General features: G+C 33.7%; 2 protein-coding genes across 2 annotated transcripts in view; both read right to left on the reverse strand.

The window, feature by feature from the left end:
• RfC3 (replication factor C subunit RfC3) overlaps positions 1-5,135 on the reverse strand; it is a 59,674-nt gene extending 54,539 nt beyond the window's left edge. The window contains exons 1-4 of the mRNA XM_089636196.1: positions 5,018-5,135; positions 4,854-4,918; positions 4,622-4,749; positions 3,630-3,792 (exon numbers count right to left, since the gene is read on the reverse strand). Of these exons, the coding sequence (XP_089492322.1) occupies positions 3,630-3,792; positions 4,622-4,749; positions 4,854-4,918; positions 5,018-5,052 (391 nt within the window). The 5' untranslated portion in view covers positions 5,053-5,135. The remainder of the gene's footprint in view (positions 1-3,629; positions 3,793-4,621; positions 4,750-4,853; positions 4,919-5,017) is intronic.
• A 2,714-nt stretch (positions 5,136-7,849) lies between these two features.
• The window catches only part of slif (cationic amino acid transporter slimfast), a 79,099-nt gene continuing 66,121 nt past the window's right edge, over positions 7,850-20,827 (reverse strand). Inside the window, exons 6-12 of the mRNA XM_089636198.1 lie at positions 19,956-20,242; positions 19,096-19,333; positions 17,765-17,867; positions 16,641-16,804; positions 15,298-15,446; positions 14,171-14,279; positions 7,850-10,717 (exon numbers count right to left, since the gene is read on the reverse strand). Of these exons, the coding sequence (XP_089492324.1) occupies positions 10,521-10,717; positions 14,171-14,279; positions 15,298-15,446; positions 16,641-16,804; positions 17,765-17,867; positions 19,096-19,333; positions 19,956-20,242 (1,247 nt within the window). The 3' untranslated portion in view covers positions 7,850-10,520. The remainder of the gene's footprint in view (positions 10,718-14,170; positions 14,280-15,297; positions 15,447-16,640; positions 16,805-17,764; positions 17,868-19,095; positions 19,334-19,955; positions 20,243-20,827) is intronic.

Here is a 20,827-nt window from a genome sequence, read left to right on the forward strand (position 1 = left end):
CATCTGAAGCATTTCTAGGCGGCCACATTTTCAAATCAAAATCACATGATTTTGCATTACTATGTATGGCATCGCCTTAATACATTTTAATAGTTAATACCATTAAATAAATTGACCTAGCTTTAAAGTCGTTTACATTCAAAACTTTAGAGCATCAATCAGGTTTCTTAGTTTCCAGTTATTTAAAGATTTTCATAACCTTTCTCTGTCCCATCCCCTTCCATTCCCCACTCTATTTACCCACACAACATACCCGAATTTGGGATGCCGAAATCCCACTGGCTCCGGACAATGAGAACTCTTGTGTGGTATTTATAAAAAAAAAAATATATATATATATATATATATATACAGGATGTCCGGAAACTCGTAGTACAAGCGGGAAACTGGTGAATCTACATCACATTTGGAGTCGATTTTGTAGTATTTTTTTTTTTATTTGAGCTTTCGTTATCGAGTAAATCGAGTTAGAAGTTGATTTTTTTTTTTTGTTTTTAATCAAATTCTTATAAATTATTACTGAAGATCAAAGTACCCAACTAATTAAAACTATTTGAAAGTAAAACAAATGAAGAAACTCGGATTTGAAGCATTATTTTGAAATCACCCTTCATTTAACCCGGTGTAATCATAAAATATTTCTGCTCTGCAGAGTTAAAACATCTGTTGTTCAATCCTAAACACCAGAAAAAACTTTAACCCTAAAATAGCCGAAAAATATTTTTTTTTGGTTTTTTTTTTTTGTGAAAATGCTCAAAAAAAAACTTTATGTTTTTTTGGGTTTTCCATGTGGTGTAGATTCTCCAGTTTCTCGCTTGTACTACGAGTTTCCGGACACCGTGTATATATATATCACCTTTCCATTTTTTTATAGTTAAGTGGATATTACAAAGGTAATATATATAGCTTATGACGAAAATGATAATATTAAATAGTTAGGTTGACATTAATATTCCAGGCATAAAAAGCTGCGAAACTTTCATAATACCAGAGCTCACCATTCGAGATAAGTGGATATTTCAAAGCTCATGATAGAAATGATGATTTTTATTCAAACAGTTGCGTTGATATAAATATTTTAGACAGAAAGAGCTGCGAAAGTTTCATAACGCCTGAACTCACTATTCTAGATAAGTGGATATTTTAAAGCTGCATATCTCGTGATGGAAATTATGTTAAATACTTGCGTTGACATAAATGTTCCAAACAGAAAAGCTGCGAAAATTTCACAATGCCAGAGCTCACCCAACAGAGAGTTTTGCTGCTAAACATGGATTATCTGACATAATGGTTAAGAGTGTATTTGAAAGCATTCATAATCTGTTCGTACAAATACAATATTGAATTGAATCGACGACACAATATTGTATTTGTATGCCTTTTTTGAAAAAATTGTAGGGACAATTCTATTTATTCATATTCATTTACTCGTGTGTATGTACGGGTGAAAAAAAAAATTCATCTTAACACTTAAAAACTTACTTGCTAAAAGTGTTTTTTTTCTATGCATGCAAAAGAAAATAAGTCAGTGGCAAAATTGGTTTCCATTCAAATCTACATGAAAAGCATTTCTGATATGTATTATCTATTCTGTTCGCACACGAAAATACAGACTTTTAGTAAATTCATAGTTATGGGTTATTTCTCATAATTTTTAATAATATGTGGACCTGGGAGGCATATGACATTTTTATTATTTAATTTTACAGGAGAGCAGAAAGTTTTGTTGTAATGGAATTTTAGGATTATTTCAACAACCAAAAACATTTTTATTATTTGTTGTTTCTTAGAGTAGAAACAAAATGACAAAAAAAAAACATTTATTTGACTATCCCAATAATTTTTTAAGGGACAAAGTGTTGTTTTCATCTCAATATTTTTTTCCAATTAGGGGATATGGTGTTGGTATATTACTGATATTTGAATGTTATTTTATTCATTTGGGAGGCGGGTATGTAACCAATCTTTTAGCCTCTGCCATAGGTCACAAAATACTCTCAGTATCGCCCTTGTGGAAGACCACCATTCAGATTTTAAACGTTGCTTGAAATGGCTTTAGTCGTGTTTGGTGACCAGATCTGAATAGCCAGATACTTCCCCACCTTCCTCCTCTCCATCTCCTTCCCCTTCTAACTAATTTCACATAGTTGTTTTGTGGACATAGTGTTGTATGCTTCGTGCTCATAGATATATGGGATATGGTGTTTTTGAAATCACTGCTTTTTTATTTATTGCGTAAAATTTTTATTTTTGTCTTATGGTCCATATCGGAAACAACTGCAGATGATTTTATATTCTACCCAGGTTCAGATATATATATGTAGTACTTATCAATAATTTCCACGTCATTCTAAAGTCGAGTATAATTATTGCCATCTATGGTTTGTTTGAGGAAGTTTTCGACCCATATTAGGAGTAATCTCCTATGCAGAATCCTGCCTTACTAACAAACAACACAATATTATTTCTTTATTTTCATATATCGAAGGTATGTTTTATCTATTCAGTGCATAGAAGCAAAAGTAAATAAAACATTGTTGTGGCTGCCAATGTAAATATCCGTTGATATAAAAACAAGCACAAATTTTAATAACACATCCTGTTTTGAAACCAAACAATAAACATCAGAGAATTATAAAGAATAACAATAACATTATTATTGTTTTACAAAATAATGTTTTTGTTGTTTTATAAACAACAGAGCATACTTAAATATACAGGGTGTAACAGCACATACCAGCGATTTGTGAGAATATTTGTTCGATGCAATTTTTTTTGCAATTAAAAACAAAAAGTATATTTTTCTATCACATGTCGCAACTGAGTAGTTGGGTTCAGCCTAGCAGGTCATGTGATACGCACTCCGTCTCGTTCCGGCAGCACGGTAACAGGGAGAGAATGCGTATCACATGGTCCCGTCGTGACGCTAACAGTGTGGACGTGTGATAGAAACATATTATATTAGTTTTAAATTGGAAAGAAATATAATCAGACAGTAAAACGACATATACGATTTTTACTCCAAATATGATCAGCAATCGCTGGTTAAAAATCGTACATACTGTTACACCTGTATACAGATAAAGAGCAATACAAGTGTTGCGGGAGACGGTACCGCTAACGAGTTTCCAAATGTCGGCAACATGTTGCTGTCTACGAACTTACGTGCAGATGTATGGCAATAGTCGCCAAGATACTCGAGACATCGCGTAACTGATACTTGCATATCCCTGTGGAAGGGCCTGATACAAGTATCACTTGCCAATGACGAAATGATGATCTTTCGTAAAGTTATATAGGAAAAATAATTACATACACAATAATTGTAAATACCATTTCATGATAGTAGATTCAGCAATATTTTTAAAAGATTTTGATAAAACCCGGAACACAGTCAACTAAGCGTAATCCATTCTTATTAGAATTTCAGATTTTTTGTACTCCAGCCCATCGAATAAAATACCCAGTAACAGTACACGAATAACAATAATGTGTTGTTTTCGACATACTGGTGTCACTTTTATACACTAGAACCTATCTCCCAATTAAACATTTTATTACGTGGCATTCTGTGGAACATATCCCCCGTATAAAAAGAATTAAGTGTATTATTTAAAGAAAGGACTTACTTCTTCGCAGAGCATTCTGTGCATCATTAGTCATGGCATCTGCTTCGTCGAGGATGACAAGTTTGAAGCCGGCCTTGAAGATGGTTCGGGTGGAAGCAAAATTCAAAATCTGGCCTCGTACTATGCCAATACCTCGGTCATCTGAGGCGTTCAGTTCTAGAACCTGAAAATAAATATTAGTTAGGATTTGGTGGAAAATTACAATTGATTTTGTTATATAATACCCAAACCATTTTACTATCTTCTTACATATTGAAAGAATTAAAACAATGATAAAAACAATGCAACACCAACTAAATATTTTGGTGTGGCAACATTTTTTGTTCTGTAATACCCTAGTAGTTACATACAAGTTAAAAAATAAAATGTTACCAGATTATATGTTGAAAAGTGTTAGTATTAATACAGTCCATGGCTATCCTACGAGAAGCTGCAACGATTTTAAGCTTCCTAAGACAAATTAATCGGCAACACAAAGCAATATTTATTGTAAAGGTTTCAAAATGTTCAATTAACTTTCTTTAAATGTTAAGGAAGCCAAAAGTCTTGCAGTTTTTCGTGGGTTATGTCTCAATGTTGTGAAGTCCAAATATTAATACGTAGGTAACAGAATATTTTTAAAGTAGTTTTAAAATAGATTTACACTAGATATAAAATGTAAAATTTTATAACTAAATAATATATACTGAAATTTTTATTTTTTATATTTGGGGATGCTGTGTGGAGGATCTTTTTGGGTAAAGGAAGAGCTAAATCTGGGTATTCAAGAGGCTCGTGTTACAGGAGGAAGGAAATACAGAAGCCAATATACCACAGCCGAGCTGTTTGACATAAGAACAAGTCGTATAAACGAACCTTCTTAAGTGGTAATTGTATGATCCTCGTTCAGAACAAGTTATGCTCAGTGAAAAGGTCTGTATTGTAAGTATTTGCATTTATAGCTTATCAGTTGGCAGTTGAATTAAAGTACTTACAATAATAAACATTCTTACCATAGAATTGAACTGCTGCGGAGTATACATCTGTCTGGCACAAGCGAGGATTGTCGAGGTTTTACCAGTTCCGGGCGGTCCATAGAACAACAAGTGAGGTAGCTGGTCTTCCTTCATGAACTTGCTGACTAAATAAAATAAGAGAAAAATACATTAAAAAAAATAAGGTTATTTAAAAAAACATATATTAGGATATCAAATACTTATATAGTTAAATATGATGCATTCTTACTTGTTTTAATGATATCATCATGCGATACAAGCTCGTCTAATTTCGCCGGACGATATTTCTCGACCCTGTAAACATAACCTATAATTCATAATCCGCACACAAATTAAATACAGTTAGATTAATAATACAAAACATTTAATTGTGTTTGAAGAATTATTTCTTACCATGGGAGATTACTTTTTACTTCGCCTAAAATCATGATTACTTATGAAGTGTTTACGAAATTAAATGCAAACTGGGATAGTATTCCTAACAAATTTGACAACTGACATAAGAAATGGCGCCAATATAATTGTTGCCAGTAAATAAATTGTTTCGCTATAGTTCGAATTCTCGATACAACAGGCAGATTTTTTTTACAAATGCTGTTTTCTGCAAAAAATTAAAGTATTGGTACAATGGGTGGTACTTATATATATATTGTCCAATAATGGTCCAATTTGGGTACAACTTACCACAAAATGAATATTGTGTCAAAAATTTAAGAACGAAACGAAAATATTTGAACATATTTTATTTATCTATAAAGATATATATTTGTTTATATCATCTCCCCACAAGGAAACCTGAGTAAAATAATTTACCTCAGGGCTTATGTCACTTTTAGGATTGCAATGGTCTTTTCGAGGAAAGGAAGGAGTGAGCACGGGTCTCTTCAAAACTCATGTTGCTGGAGGGAGTTTATCAAATGAAAAATCCATCAATTGGACCGCCCTTTTCTGCACAGATGGTAGGCTCTTTCCAACTATTTTGGAGTTCCAGACTGGAAGTGACTGCCAATTTTAACAGTGGGGCGCACTTGAAATTTGTACAGGGTTAGCTGTTGTGCATTTTTAAAGTATCTGCGGGCCCTGTACAGTATGTTCAGCTTCTTGTGATTAACCGTTGAAGTAAAATTTATTTGATTAGTTTGTGTTATTTTACAATTAAAATAATATTAGCTGATGTACACATACACCGTTTCTGTACTTTTTAAATGATATGCATGTATTATAATTGGCCAATTTCAAAATGCAACTCATCATCGTTTGTTAATATGGTTAATTCTTTGTCGAATTGGCAAATTCCAAATTGCAACTCATCGTCATTTGTCCATTTGGATAATTATTTTTTATACTTTTGTTTGTAGTTAGTACATGGAGCATGTGTACAACAGACCATGAACAGATCTTTGGGGAGCATGGACGGCAGACATTAGGGTAATAATTAATAATTAGAATAGAATAGATAGATCTATAGATAGCTAGATAGCAGGGAAAATGGAATTAAAGTAAGAAAGACAAATATTTACTATTCTGCCACACTCTTAATATGCATAATTACCAAAAATGATTCTTCGTTTGACGTTTCAGCAATTGCTGTAAAAAAAAAATTAAATCACCTGAAATTGAAAATAATGCATTTAAGCTGCAAACGATCCATTACTATTGATTATACTAGCTGAAGAAGATTTTCGCAGAGTATTTCAAAATATAGTAATTATCCTCTCATTTATAACATCATGTGTGCAACATTTCATCAAGAAGTGTCAAAATTCCACTTTAACCTGTTGAAGGCCGGAGCAAAAAACAGAAAAATATTTGTGGAACTTAAAGTTAATTTTATTAGCCTAAATGAGGCTGATTTTGTTTTTCATACATTTTTCGAAGCATTAAGATCAAAACCAATCATTCTAACAAGAATCAAATTGGAAGTGATTCATCGGCCTTCCACTGGTTAAGGGTTGGGAAAAGGGGATGGATGTTATTGGAAATCTCGTGTAGACTGTGACCTTTCTCTTGTTTTGAAGTTCAAGTCTGCAAATTTTCAACAATTTCAGAATAAAACTGAGGGTACATTTGTATAAAAATCAAACCCACGCCGCCTGCCACAGTCATTTTTCTTTTTAATTGATTATGATTTTTTCTTTATAAATTACATTTTATTATCATCACCAGGCAGTGGGGCACAACTTTATTGATGCTCGAACTTCGGTGGTTTGGGCAAGGGCAGATTGATTTCTTTTTTGGATAGTTAGTCATAACTGCTGAGCCAATGAGACTATAGCATCCTCAATTGGAATATGTTGTGAGCAGTGGCAGTTCTTCCCTTAGGTCAATTGGTGTTTGACCCCACAAAATTATAAGTCAATAATAATAATAAATTATGTGCATCAAAACAACTGGTCTTATTCTTAATTTAACTGAAATGTACTGCGAAACAGCCGAGCTGCGAGCGGCGACAGTGAATTGCGAGTAGTGACATCTGTTGTCTCTAATAGAAGCTTTCATTCTCAAGTCCACACGATTCGCTGGATCAATTTAAAGACTGTCGCAACTTTGGCATCTTCCGTCCCTATGCGCGTCATAGAATAAACGAAATGGCACTATGTCTTTCATCGAAGTAAATATTAGGTGCCGAAGAAAGCTTAGGGACGTTTAGGTTATGGCCATGTGGGAGACAGCACGATGAATATTATATGTTTTAAAGAGATGGCGACATAAACATTATGTCAGTTTTTCATTTTACACCCTTGTTATGTGTGTAACATTGGTTATTTTTGAATTGCTTCGCACTCAGTATCTTTGGATACTGCGGACAGACATTTCAAACTTTTATTTTATTTACTTTAATGTTGTGAACAACTACATTAAAACATAATCTCTTAAAAATAGTTTGCCATAAGTATATGCATTGTGTAATTATTTCCAATTACCTATATTAACATAATATGTGTTTAGAGTCGCAGACTTACAAATTGATACATTGATATATGGGCATTTTTCACAATATCTTATAAAGATTAGTCACACATTTTTTTCAAATGATCTACCACGCCTGGAACCCTAGAGCCGCCTCTGATTGTGAGGTTGAAGAGTACGGAAAGGGGGAGGAAATGGGTAACAGTGGAGTGGGGAGGTACCTGACCAGGTGGTGACCTGGTCATGGCTAAAATGTTCAGAAAGGTCTTAATCTTAAAATAATAAAAATTTCAGGTACTTTTCTAAATGGTTTGTATTTAATATTTGTACACATTTATCTTCTACAACAAACAAAATAAAGCAAAGCTTAAATAACTGTTATTTCTTATGGCATGATTAGGTTAGCTTAAACCTACGACAACAACATTTGAATAAAAGTTATCTGATTTTGTAAAAGAAAAATAAAGGGAGTCTCAGAATGTTTTACCAATGAAAGGAAAGTTTTCAATCAGTTACCACCCAACTTGAATAAAGAATTACTGACAAAATCAATCCAATTAAAAAAGTAATGCTCCAGCGAGTAATTAAAAATTTTAGTCCCAGGCTAAATCAGAACTTAGAAGTGGATGATGCTTATTTACAAATTGTTGTTCATAAATAAAAATTAAAAAACTTCTCTGTAATTTAACAGTAACTAACCTTTTGAATGCGTATCGTCGATATTTCACTTCTTTAGTGCGCGTTGGGAGTTCGGTGTGCGAGGTAGTGCGTGTGGTGTGCGTTATTTAAAAAAAATCGCTTTTTTCAATTACAAAAAACAGTGAATTGTGAGCTGCGATTTCACAGCAAAAATACGTTCACCAAGAATACTTAGGATTGTAATAATTCTTTCCCTGTTTTTTAACACGCAATTTTAGTACATACATATTATGAAAAAAGACCCAGCACACAAACGGTTAAAACGAGTTTGAACCCATTATGGTGTTTTGTTTTTAAGTTTCAAAAACGAAAAACATTCTGAGACACCCTTTAATTTCTTGAGATAGTTCCTAATACATACATCTTATTAATGTTGAACCATAGAATACATAACTAGAAGTGCCTTCCATACAAATTAGAATGGAAACAAATGAATTTCGTCACTCACTTAGTACCTCTTGGTTCTAGATCATTTAGCATGCGATCTGTCTCACTTACACTCGCCTAACATCATAGATCTCCATCCCATTTGATTTTCATAATCATAGGGAAACACAGTTTTGTATTGGAAATTGAAGGCCAGATTGGCCAAATATTTGGATCACAAAACACATGCACATGGCATTTCATATGTTCTTTTTAATTCTATGTGTTGAACCTACGTTATACATAATATTCAGTTAGAAATATCTTTTTTACCTAAGTTAAATTGATTTCAGCACACTTTTTAATCATGTGCCTTCATAGATGATGGAAACAATGGGAGATATAACGACATTGAAGAGTGCAATTCCGATCTGATAGCTCGTAGGATCCATTCACATGTGAATTGAATGGTAGTATCAAACACGGCCAACATTTTGAGCCGGAAATGGAACCAATCCACAAATTTACAGGCAGATAAAATGCCAAAGGGTCGAGTTAAAACCATACTTTGCTACCCTCAGTCAATAAATATTGAGGTTCCCACCTTATCAATTTTATGATCTATTTCTTAGAATCTATGAAATAGATCTACGAGAACAGGCTTTCTATGAGGTGGACTTCAACTTTCATTCTATGAAATAGTCCATAAAATAATTGATTAAGTTGGAACCCATCATTACAAATTGTTATTTTCTTCACATTTTTGTTCACTTTGTGCAAGTACCTACTTCCTTATGAAAATATTTTTCCAAAATATTATAGCTATAGTGCGTTGGTGGGTACCTAAATACCGGCATGCAATGACTAATGTAAAGCTGATAAAATTAAAAATAATTAATATTAAGGTTGTATCATTCACTTAGTTTGTTTTTTGATTCAATAAATAATAATAGGAAACATTTTATGAACCTACCCTAAATCACTTTTCTCTTCATTCGAGGCTTGGGTCACTTAATATCACATTCACTACATATAAAATAATATAATAATAATAATAATTAGTCAAAATCTAGTTATAAATAGTCTCCAGATAATTTATTCCGTTGAAAAAATTTATGAAACCAAACGCCAACGGTCCGATAATCGTTATTTGATGTGGCTAATTTAAAAAAAATCAAAATGGCGTTGATTGCCGATTTGTGGCGAACGTGAAATAAATTAAATTGGCTTTGATTGCCGATCTGTAGCAAATTTAATGTCAAAGAAAACAAAATAGTGTTGATTGCCGATTTGTGGCAAATGTCAATGAAATCAAATTGGCTTTGATTGCCGATCTGTGACAAATTTAATGTCAAAGAAAACAAAATGGTGTTGATTGCCGATTTATGGCAAATGTCAATGAAATCAAAATGGCTTTTATTGTCGATTTGTGGCAAATGTTAAAATAATCAAAATAGCTTTGATAACCAATTTGATGACGATGGCAAATTAATGTGACGGGGGTTTGAAATACTATGAATGGGTTGTTTGGAGAATATGAGCAATTCATCAAATTTCAACATTCATTTTCAGGTTCTGTTGTATTCAAGTTCTGTTATTATATCATTACAGGCTAGTTGCTTGATAGAACTGAAATAAAAACAGAACTTGAAAAAATCTTTCACAGAACTTGAAAATGAACGTTGAAATTGGATGAATTGTTCAAATACTCCTAAACAACCCGTCCTAATGTAAAAACATACATCTAAAGCTTAAATTATCGATTCTTGGTTTAAATTTCAGATTTCTAGGTAAAAGGATTTAATATTTTTGTATTGCATATCAGAATGAAAAATTTGAAGTCCTTTTATAAAATATCTGCATTATTATCAAACTGTACTTGCCGGAACTGTCTAGGTCGATAAATTAAATACAAAGTATCCTAAAATTTGGTCATTTGCTTAGCGTCTGGTGTTGCCGTATTCTCATTTTCTGCAGAATACGAATAGTCAGGCAGAGGCGTTGTAGCCGCACTGTTGTTGGCCGCTTTCTTGGAATCAGAAGCTGATTTGTCGCACTCCTTCCGGTAAGCCCCCTCCGAACTGTTTCGTATTCCGTAGGTGAAGTAAATCAGGTATCCTGTAAAGAAAAACAAAATAATACTATGTAGCATACATTACATACTGCGTTTAATTTTGTAGAACTCCATTTAATTTTTGAAATAAAATTTAATAATGTTATTATTAAGTTCTGCAAGCATTTTAGTTTTTATAATTGTAACAGCCTGCTGTTTGGGCCTTCAGGGCTGTTATCAAATTACGGCTAAGCCACGTTGAGACGACTTATGATTTATATAATTTTATTTACATCAACATCATCAAATAAACATCATGCAAAAATAGTGTAGTGGTAAATAAAAATCAAACACATAATAATGACCTTGAATGCCAAAATAGCTGTTATAATAATAAATACTGAAAGACTTGCAGAACTTAACAATAAACATTACTAAATTAGATTTAGTTTATATCTCAACCACCACAACACGCGCACGTGCCTAGCTTGGTGGTCTTAAGAGGAAGCTACAAGCCAAAAATGTGTATATTCTTGGTATACCTTTTTTTAAATTTTTTTTTTTTATTTACAAAATTTTTGATACATATACAATTCAGGTACATACATAGTAATATAGAATGAAAGAGTAACAAAAAAATCCCACAAAGGCGAAGCCTGAGCGTGGGTATTATAGTGTAAGGATAAAACAGTGGTGTAAATATATATTTTTTTAAACTTGTTAAATGTATCTATAGAGATTAATGTGATTGGTTTTTTTTTTTAGGGAAGTTTTTATTTTTTCTTATTTTTTTTAAATTTACAAACATATACACACACACACACAGCCACACACCCTCACACACACACACATCCACACACACACATAAGACATAGATGCATGTATATATTTCTTTGATTTAAAGAAATTAATCTTTAATTTACAGAAAGACATGTGGTTGTTTAGTTATTTAGAAACAGATGGCTTAAATTATAGAAAAAAGTTACTCGCTTCGAAATTATTTCTTATCCAACTTTTAACATTTTTCTTATATAAGTTCAGGTTTTGACACATGTTGATGGAATTGGGTAAAGAATTGAACAATTTTGGGGCAATATAGTTGATGTGCCTTTGGCCCAGCCTAGTTTTGCAGTGAGGGACTGTGAAAACGCATGTGGTATGTCTCTGGCTCGAGCGATTTGTGTTTTTGGTGAAATTGATAGGACGCGTAAATATAAATTTGAGACATTGAATACAATAGATCCGTCTTAGTTCCATGATTTCTGTTTCTTGAAATAACTGGTTGGTGGGATATGTCTTGGTCCTTTGGTACATTATTTTAATGATGGATTTCTGAGCGATTTCTAAGGGTTTTACGTGATTATTGTAAGTTCCTCCCCAGGCAATTATTCCATAGGAAATAGATGAAAGCACTAACGCATCATAAACAAGTTTCATGGTTCTTATATTGACAATCTTGCTCATTATATCTTAGGTAATAGGCATTAAAATCGCGTGACAAATGGAGTCTAGAAACGTTCGATTTCAAGCAAAAAACTGGTTTTTACTTATTTTGTAAATAATTTTATAAGAAAGCAAAAAAGTTAATCAAGTGAAACTGTCACAGATAATCTTAGCTATAAAACTGTATTTTTTAAAAGTTGTTCCCTTTATGCTTTCATACATTTCTATTGAAAAAATATTTTTTGTAGTAGTTTGCATTTATATTTTTTATTGGGTAATTTATTTTTTTATTTGTATTATACTCAAGGGAATTTAACTAATTAAATTTAACCAAAGCATATTTTTTTGTTTTTATAGTATACACCAATTCGTTATAAAGATTAATCAAAATAGTAATTTGGCATTAAGCTTCGCCTTAACATACCCAATAATTGTAATAAGCAAAAAAACACTGAAAAAAAAAAATTAATAAAAATGACAACACTGTATCCAGTAGCTAAGTCCTTTTGGTTGTTAAAACAAACATAACTAGTGTTAAGAACGTTGATCGGAGATTATTATTATTATATTATTGTTAAAAGAAAGACAAACATTCCCGGGTTATGGATAACCTGACAGTATTTGAAAATCTCCTACTACCACCACAGAAAGCGGAAAATCTTTGCTTGTGTTGTGATGGAGTATTTAGCCAGCTGAGGAATTGACCACACTACGCCTGGGTGGCACCCAAACGCGATGTAAAGTCATCCACCGACCGGTAGACTATCGAATAACAGTGAAACCAAGTCTATGATGAATGTACGACGTGAATGGAGGGTATAAAAGGCTCGTTTGCGTGTCAGTTTGACCGTCATACCTACATAAAATATAATATACTTATAATATAGAATCTACAAAAACAATCATTTTAGATACCAGCTGTCTTTCAAACTCCACTAGTCTAACTGCTAGCCACTTATCTACAGGGCTACCGGCCACTTCAATGAGAAGTTCTACTATTTTATAGGTTCTCATATTTTTATTTAAGCTCACAGTTTTTTAAGCATGCTTTCATGGAATCTTCGACATGGCAAGATGCGAAAAAAAATTTATATTACCTTGTGGACACCCAAGTATTTATTGTCATCAATTTCAATTTGTAAAACTCCATTTTAATGTTTATTTTATTATATTATTCAAATTCAATTTATTAAAAAAAACAGTTAAGAGCATGGTCTGCTAAATAATAAAACTTTTAATATAATAGATCTGCGATTGGTTTAAGTTTAAATGTTCCAGTGTACCACACTACGCTTTTTCACAGAGAAGCCAACAAAACTTATGTAGCAAATAACTCACTAATTACTTGAGCAATCTCAACTTATACCCACTACAAAAAATGACTACACTACTAACAAACATAACTTAAATTTCTTAGCGTGATTAATCATTTTAAAACTATTTTCACTCATAGTCAGTTACAATTTATGAACTTTGTATACTTATTGACTTAATTTTTTTTTTTTTTATCTCTCGACCCAAATTCTTTCTGATTTAAAATTTTTCTCTTCACACACTTTCTTCCTATTTTGTATTTTATTGCATTTTAAGGTTATACCTAATAGGTACATTAACTATGTGTAATTTAAAATCAAGTACCTCATAACTTGTAGTAAAATGTTTTGTGAATGAACAAATAAAAAAAATAATAAAAATTCGGGCATCTTGTGAGACTGCATAAAGGAAGGGAGTTGCAAAAAAAACATCTAAAACAAATCTTTATGTTTAAAAATTTCAGGTTTGATAGGAATACAAAAAATACTTCAGGGAATAGTTTTTTGAGATTTAGGTTGACAACGAGAAAGTTAAACAATTTTTTAAAGGTAGTTTTTAACATCTGTCCAAACGGCTCAATTTTCCCAAGGAGGGTCCAAATGCAACCTGGTCAGCACTGAAACTATGTCGAAAACAATTTACTGTTTTATTTTTATATTTATAGGTTATGTCACCAGAAGGCGTTTGTTTGCCTCACACGAAAGTATGATAAAAGTTTTTTTCACTAGAAGTAAAGAAAATGTTATAATTTGTTTTCTAACCTAAAACCAGCCAAATGATGAAACGAATCCACGTAGGGCTGTCCAATTGAGCCATTAAGTACATGTTCATGAAGATGCTGACGCAGGGCAAAAGGGGCACCAAAGGTACCTGCAATTTAAACATTTTGGTTAATCATCACAATTCCTTTTTTTCAAGATTCTGAGATCCCAAGATTCCTGGATTTTAAAATTTGTAGATTCAAGATTAAATGATTCTACAATTGCAAGATTCTGAGATTCTAAGATTCCTGGATTTTAAAATTTGTAGATTCAAGATTAAATGATTCTACAATTGCAAGATTCTGAGATTCTAAGATTCCTGGATTTTAAAATTTGTAGATTCAAGATTAAATGATTCTACAATTGCAAGATTCTGAGATTCTAAGATTCCTGGATTTTAAAATTTGTAGATTCAAGATTCAATGATTCCACAATTGCAAGATTCTGAGATTCCAAGATTCCTGGATTTTAAAATTTGTAGATTCAAGATTAAATGATTCTACAATTGCAAGATTCTGAGATTCTAAGATTCCTGGATTTTAAAATTTGTAGATTCAAGATTCAATGATTCCACAATTGCAAGATTCTGAGATTCTAAGATTACTGGATTTTAAAATTTGTAGATTCAAGATTCAATGATTCCACAATTGCAAGATTCTGAGATTCCAAGATTCCTGGATTTTAAAATTTGTCGATTCAAGATTGAATGATTTCACGATTGCAAGATTCCAAGATTCCAAAATAATCCAAGTCTCCAATATTACAAGTTTCTAAGATTCCAAAATTCCGAAATTCCAGGATTCCAAGATATCAATGTTCTGAAATTATAAAAAGCGTAAATTTAAGTTTGCAAGATTCCACGAATGCAAGAATTCATGTTTCCAAGTATTCAAGATTACAAGTTTACAACATTCCAAAATTCAAGAATTCCAGGATTCCAAGATTTTAGATTCCTAAATAACTAGATTACAAGTTAACTAGATACCTCAATTTATATATCCTTAGATTCCTCGTTTTCTAGACCCCAATTTTCTCAGATTCTTAGAGAAATTTGTAGTCACCGGGAAAAAATAGTAATTTATCAGGGTGAGTGTATATTATTTTTAAAAACAATTAGAAAACTTTACCTTAAATGTCAATTCGACTTCTTGCATTGGCTGGCGAAATATAACAATGAAGCAAAGCAGAAGAAGTGTACTAAACAGGGCAATGGTTACAGTCCAGGCGGGTCCAGTAGCGAAGTTGAGGCAGATGCAGAAAAATGTGGCGAACACGACTGAAAAGAGTTAAAAAAGAGTTCCATGTCAAAACAGAAGAGTGGGTAAACAGAACATTAAAGATCCGTGTTAGTATAAACTCCGTCACATTTGATAACAATTAAATCGGCGTTCAGAGGAATTGTGAATTTTTGACACTTGAATAGTTCGTTTAAAACATCCGTTCTCAGTCAGTTTTAACTTTTGATGAAATTATAATCGGTGATCAGTTGACAAGTGTAACAACATGAGCGTTATACTTGATAGCTGATCACGATTTGATCAAACTCTCAGCTGTTTGAACACCCTTCGCATTTGACATCGTCATAAAATTAACTTCTAATGCCATTTTCACATTTGCCACTTCAAATATAGCAAAGGACCGGTACTCATCGATTCGGTCAGTCATCGTGCATAAAGTTCCTATGAAGTATTTCAATAGGAATTGAAGTATTAATACCACGCTATGGCATTTAGCAAACGCATGATAAAACACCAGAACCCCTGCACAAAGTGAAGTGTATCCCTCATGTTGGAGAAGGTTCAGAAGAAGTTTCTGCCTTTGGGAGTATGGCTACTACCCTGACTATCTCCGTCACTGATAGCATACAAGGCTAACTTGCCAATGGTCATGTCGGTGGGGAGAACTGTCTTGTAGTTAAATAGAATCACTATGGATAGTGAAGAACATAAATGAAGCAAAGTTTAAACGACAAACTTTAATGCGACTTTCCCGAGAACCTGATTTTTATGTCTTAAATATTATATAATCGGCCACAGTGGTCGAGGAAAAAGTATTTCAACTAGCCCAAGCCAGAGGTTGCGGGTTCCAATCCCGACGTGCGAAATTAAATTTTATTTGATTAATTTGGTTATGGCTTTGGTCGTGTTTGGTGACTAGATCTGAAAAGCCAGGTACTTCTCCACCTTCCTCTTCCCCATCTCATTCCCCTACTCTTCCTCACTATCTTTAGCATCATAATATACCACAATTGCAGATGCCATAGTCTCACTGGCTCCAGATGGTTGGTCGCAGTTGGGACATTTGTGCGGTTTTAGATTTAAAAAAAGTATATATTATCTTTAAAAACTAATTAAAAATGTAATTTAGTAATATTTTTATAATTAATATTAGTGAATTGAAAAAAAATACTTAAGGTGAACTATTTAAAAACCGAACTGCGTAAATAATTCATTGTTATTATGATACTTACAGAAACACAGAATAGTGACTTTGGTAATGGCATATGACAGAACAGTTGGGTGTTTTATTCCGTTGAGGTTCCAGCTCTGCTTGCAGACACTCCACAAGGATTCGTTATAGAAGTTCGATTCACCGGTGGGAGAAATGTATTTTCCGCTCTCGTCCTCTTTAAATCTAAAACCAATTTTTGTTATGCAATTAGTTCGGTTAAGTTCTTCTTGAATCGTTGCGTTGCTTTATTGCTAAGGATTGTGACTTGCGACCCCCACTCTATTTACCCTGATGAACCATAACTTACCAACTAACTAATCATAGTGCCGTTTCTCCGTAGGGTTAGCCAGAGAGGACGGACCGCCAAACAACTCAGTCTTGGCACACACTCCTTGCCTCATTCACATTCACACATCGTCTCATGCATACTCTTCTATTATTCTGGCTGTATCTTCTGAAGCATCTTATTCACTTGAGCGTGCCATGTCTTCCTCGGGCGTCCCCGATTTCTGCTACCATTCACATTTGCGTCATATATTCCCCTTACACATTTACAATCGCTCTACATGCCCAAACCATCTAAGCTTCTCTTTCTTAATCTTACTCACTACGCTTATATTAGCCTCGCATTCTCTATGGATCTCTATATTTCTCACACATGGTTTCATGGTTTGTTTATCTCACACACGATCATACATGGTTTTACCACACATACGCCTCAGGGATCTCATTTCTACAGCATTCAGTCTACTTTCATCCTTCCTCTGCCAGTTCTATAGCCTCAATGCCATACATCAGGTTAGGTACCAGCACTCCATTGTGGACTGCTAGCTTTGCTTCTTTGGAAATGTTTTGTCCATTAATGGAATTATCTTCGCTGGAAGGGAGGGGTTAGGGGGTGAGGTGAGAGAAGTCTAAGAATAAAAAATACGACATTATTGTTATTTGTATCGTTATGTTGTTGAAGCTGAAAATGATTTTTTTTCAAAATTTCAAGTTTTTGTATGTGGATTTTATTTTGGGGAGGCCGTGCCTTCCCATCAATGGTCATATTTTGCAATCTTAGTACTCTGGCTCAATGAAAAGTCTGCCCCCGGTTAGACGGGTTGTCTTATTATTTATGTTGGTTGAGTGAAATCTTACCTCAGAAGAAGCACACTGATTGCAACTATGGTATATGCCATGAGGGTTCCAATAGACATCATGTCGATGAGTTGGGACAGATTAAAAACAGTCGCCATGACACCTGTAAATATTATTAACATATAAGATCTATATCTAGCGATATATAGCGATGCTACTAGAATATTCAGAAACGTTCGCCAATGCAAAACGTATCGTAGCTAGAACTTTCTAGACATAATGCTAGAATTCGGCGCACGCCTACCTACAATATTCTCGATGTCCCGGCGGCTATAAAAATGGGGCGCATCACGACGTACTCAGTCAGTAATTAATTAGCAGTTTTTCAGTGACCAACCTGCGAGCCCTGCGAACGCCCGCTACCTATTGAGCGGCAATTTGGCCGGTGCCCCCCGCTTTGCGCCCTGCCGTTACTCCACCGCGCCGCTACAGGATCTTACCTACGACGCCCAGCTTTATACGGACTTTTAAGAGATTAATCCTCGGGATTACATCAGCGCCCTGGCCCCGGATATCATCCAGTTCGAGTTTCAATCAAGTATACGTACCCTTAGGTTTTAAACAAACCCGGTATTTTCTACAAATTACACCAAAAAGGGGAAGTTTTCAAATGGACCAGTTTGCAAGCAAGGGCAGTTTTCAAGATGACGGTTCCATATGCATAGATAAATTAAAATCCATTAACCTTGGGAACACCAGACCCCTTTTGAGGGAAATCTAAAATAGAATAAAAAATGAACCCTGAAGTGTTTCAAGTGCAAGCGATTCTGTTAAAAAGTTGTATGCACTTTCTCATGGTATACAGGTTTAAATCGCACATTAAAAATTCCAGCTAGGGCGAAATTCAAATACCAATAGTGCATGAAAAAAATCTTGTCACTGGTGCACGAACGGTTTCCCAGAGGTTAAAAACATGCGAGTTTTCTAATAAATCAGAGAACTTAGTAAATAAAAACAGAATACATAGAAAGAATTCAGAATTACAAAGCTTATAATAAAAACAGACATAGGTATCATCAGTGAAAATTTTGAGAAAAACCTAAAATTCTGTAATTTGTGCTGTTTGATAATCGGCGAAGGCATTTATGAACTTTGCACCTTTAGTTTTAATTTGTATTAAATTTCATACAGAATTTAAAAACTTTACGGAATTTGCCTGCTTAGAAAATATTGATAAATCATTTATAGTAAGTTTGTAGTATTGCATGTATTAGCAATTCACAAAGTGTGTATTTTTGTGTGCTGACCCTGAGGAGAGGGCATAATTGTTCTACTATGAAAATTTTCTGTAAAATTAGTCTGGTGTAAATTGAGGAAACTGTTAGTTTTACCTGCCAGTAATCCCGCGATTACCGTGCCAATGAGGGGTGTTAAAGTCCATGGGTTGACAATGGCGAGGAAGCGGAACAGAACCCCGTCGAATCCCATGGCGTACAAGACCCTGGGCAGGGGGAATAGCGCCCCCAAGAGGGTGGTGCACAGGGCAAAAATGGCACCTATCGTCACCACCCACTTGATCACATACATGTGGACCATTTCGAACACATGGGGGAAAGGCGCATCGGCATCCTGAAAAAAACACATATTAATTTTTTCACCAACTGAAAATACTAACTTCGCTTGTGTTTATAACTCCAGTTCAAGGAATTGTAGAACTCGAATTTGTTTTAAATTTAAGTGTTACCATTTTCAAAATATTAAGGACGGGTTGTTTCGGAGAATTTCAACAATTCATCAAATTTAAACGTTAATTTTCGGGTTCTGTGAAAGACTTATTCGAGTTCTGTTATTATATCATTGTAGGCTAGTTTCTTGACAAAACTGAAATAAAAACAAAACTTGAAAAAATCTTTCACAGAGCTTGAAAATGAATGTTGAAATTTGATGAATTGTTCAAATTCTCCGAAACAACCCGTCTTAAGTGTTTGTTTGGAGGATTCAAATCACACAACTATTATTACTATCTATGATTTTTCACTAGTTAAACATATTTTCACTATGTAGTAAAATAATGTTGTTGGTACACAGCATTGACTATAGTTAGGTGGTAGGTATTTTTGGCTACTGGTACTGTAAATTTATGTTCTGAAGAAAATTATAGATGGCAACACCACCGTTCGTGGACTGCAGCAACGCCTCACTCGGAGACTATAGGAAGTGTATACAGTAGATTAACAAAAAATTAAGTAACCTGCAAATAGTAGGGCCACATTAGCGTCAACACAGTCGAGATGCTGAAGTACGCTATGAAGATGATGATCAGCGAGATGACGATGGACCGGGGGATGTTCTTCTTGGGGTTCTTGGCCTCCTCACCAGTGGTGGCAACGCAGTCGAAGCCAACGAAACCGAAAAAGCACTTGGACGCCCCTGCCATGACCCCGGCCATGCCGAATGGAAGGAAGCCGCCCGTTCCAGCGTACGGCTTGTATTCTTCTGGGATCTCATCTTCGGTGATGTACCAATTCTTGATGTCGGCTGAGAATTAAATTAAATAAAAAATTAAAGTCAAGTTGATAAGTAAATGTAGCGTACAAGGAAACTAAAAAGGCAGTGGTTCATAGACAATAAATGAGTAAGTACATATTATTGTTCGCTTATTCGAAAACCGATGAAAGCGTGCATTGGATGTTTCTCTGGAAGTAGGAATACTAATTAAAGAGTTCATGTATCAGTTAAATAAATCAATTATTTTATTTTTTATTAATTAAAGTACTGAACATAATTTTACAATTCAGGTTTTACATAGCTTCTGTTTTCTATTTATACTACTCTTCCATTAAAAGCATTTGTTTGTGGATGGATAAATAATGCATTATTTGGTGAAATAATTAACCTATTTTAAATTAAAGATTTATATTACATTAAGGTTATGGTCTAAGTAAAAAATAATTACGAAATGAAATTCCAAACAAATTTTTGTATTTGGAAAGAAGAAAAATAAAATATTGTAGGATAATTTTTGAAATTTTCAAGTGAAACTAGGTGAAGCAGTTTTTTTGTTAACAATTTCCCTAAAATAGTTTTTATCGAGTTCAATATTTGTTTTTTTTATCATTAATG

This window comes from Hesperophylax consimilis, chromosome 10 (genome assembly GCF_061612785.1).
Source record: "Hesperophylax consimilis isolate HC1 chromosome 10, BYU_Hcon_1.0, whole genome shotgun sequence".
NCBI classification, from domain to species: domain Eukaryota; kingdom Metazoa; phylum Arthropoda; class Insecta; order Trichoptera; family Limnephilidae; genus Hesperophylax; species Hesperophylax consimilis.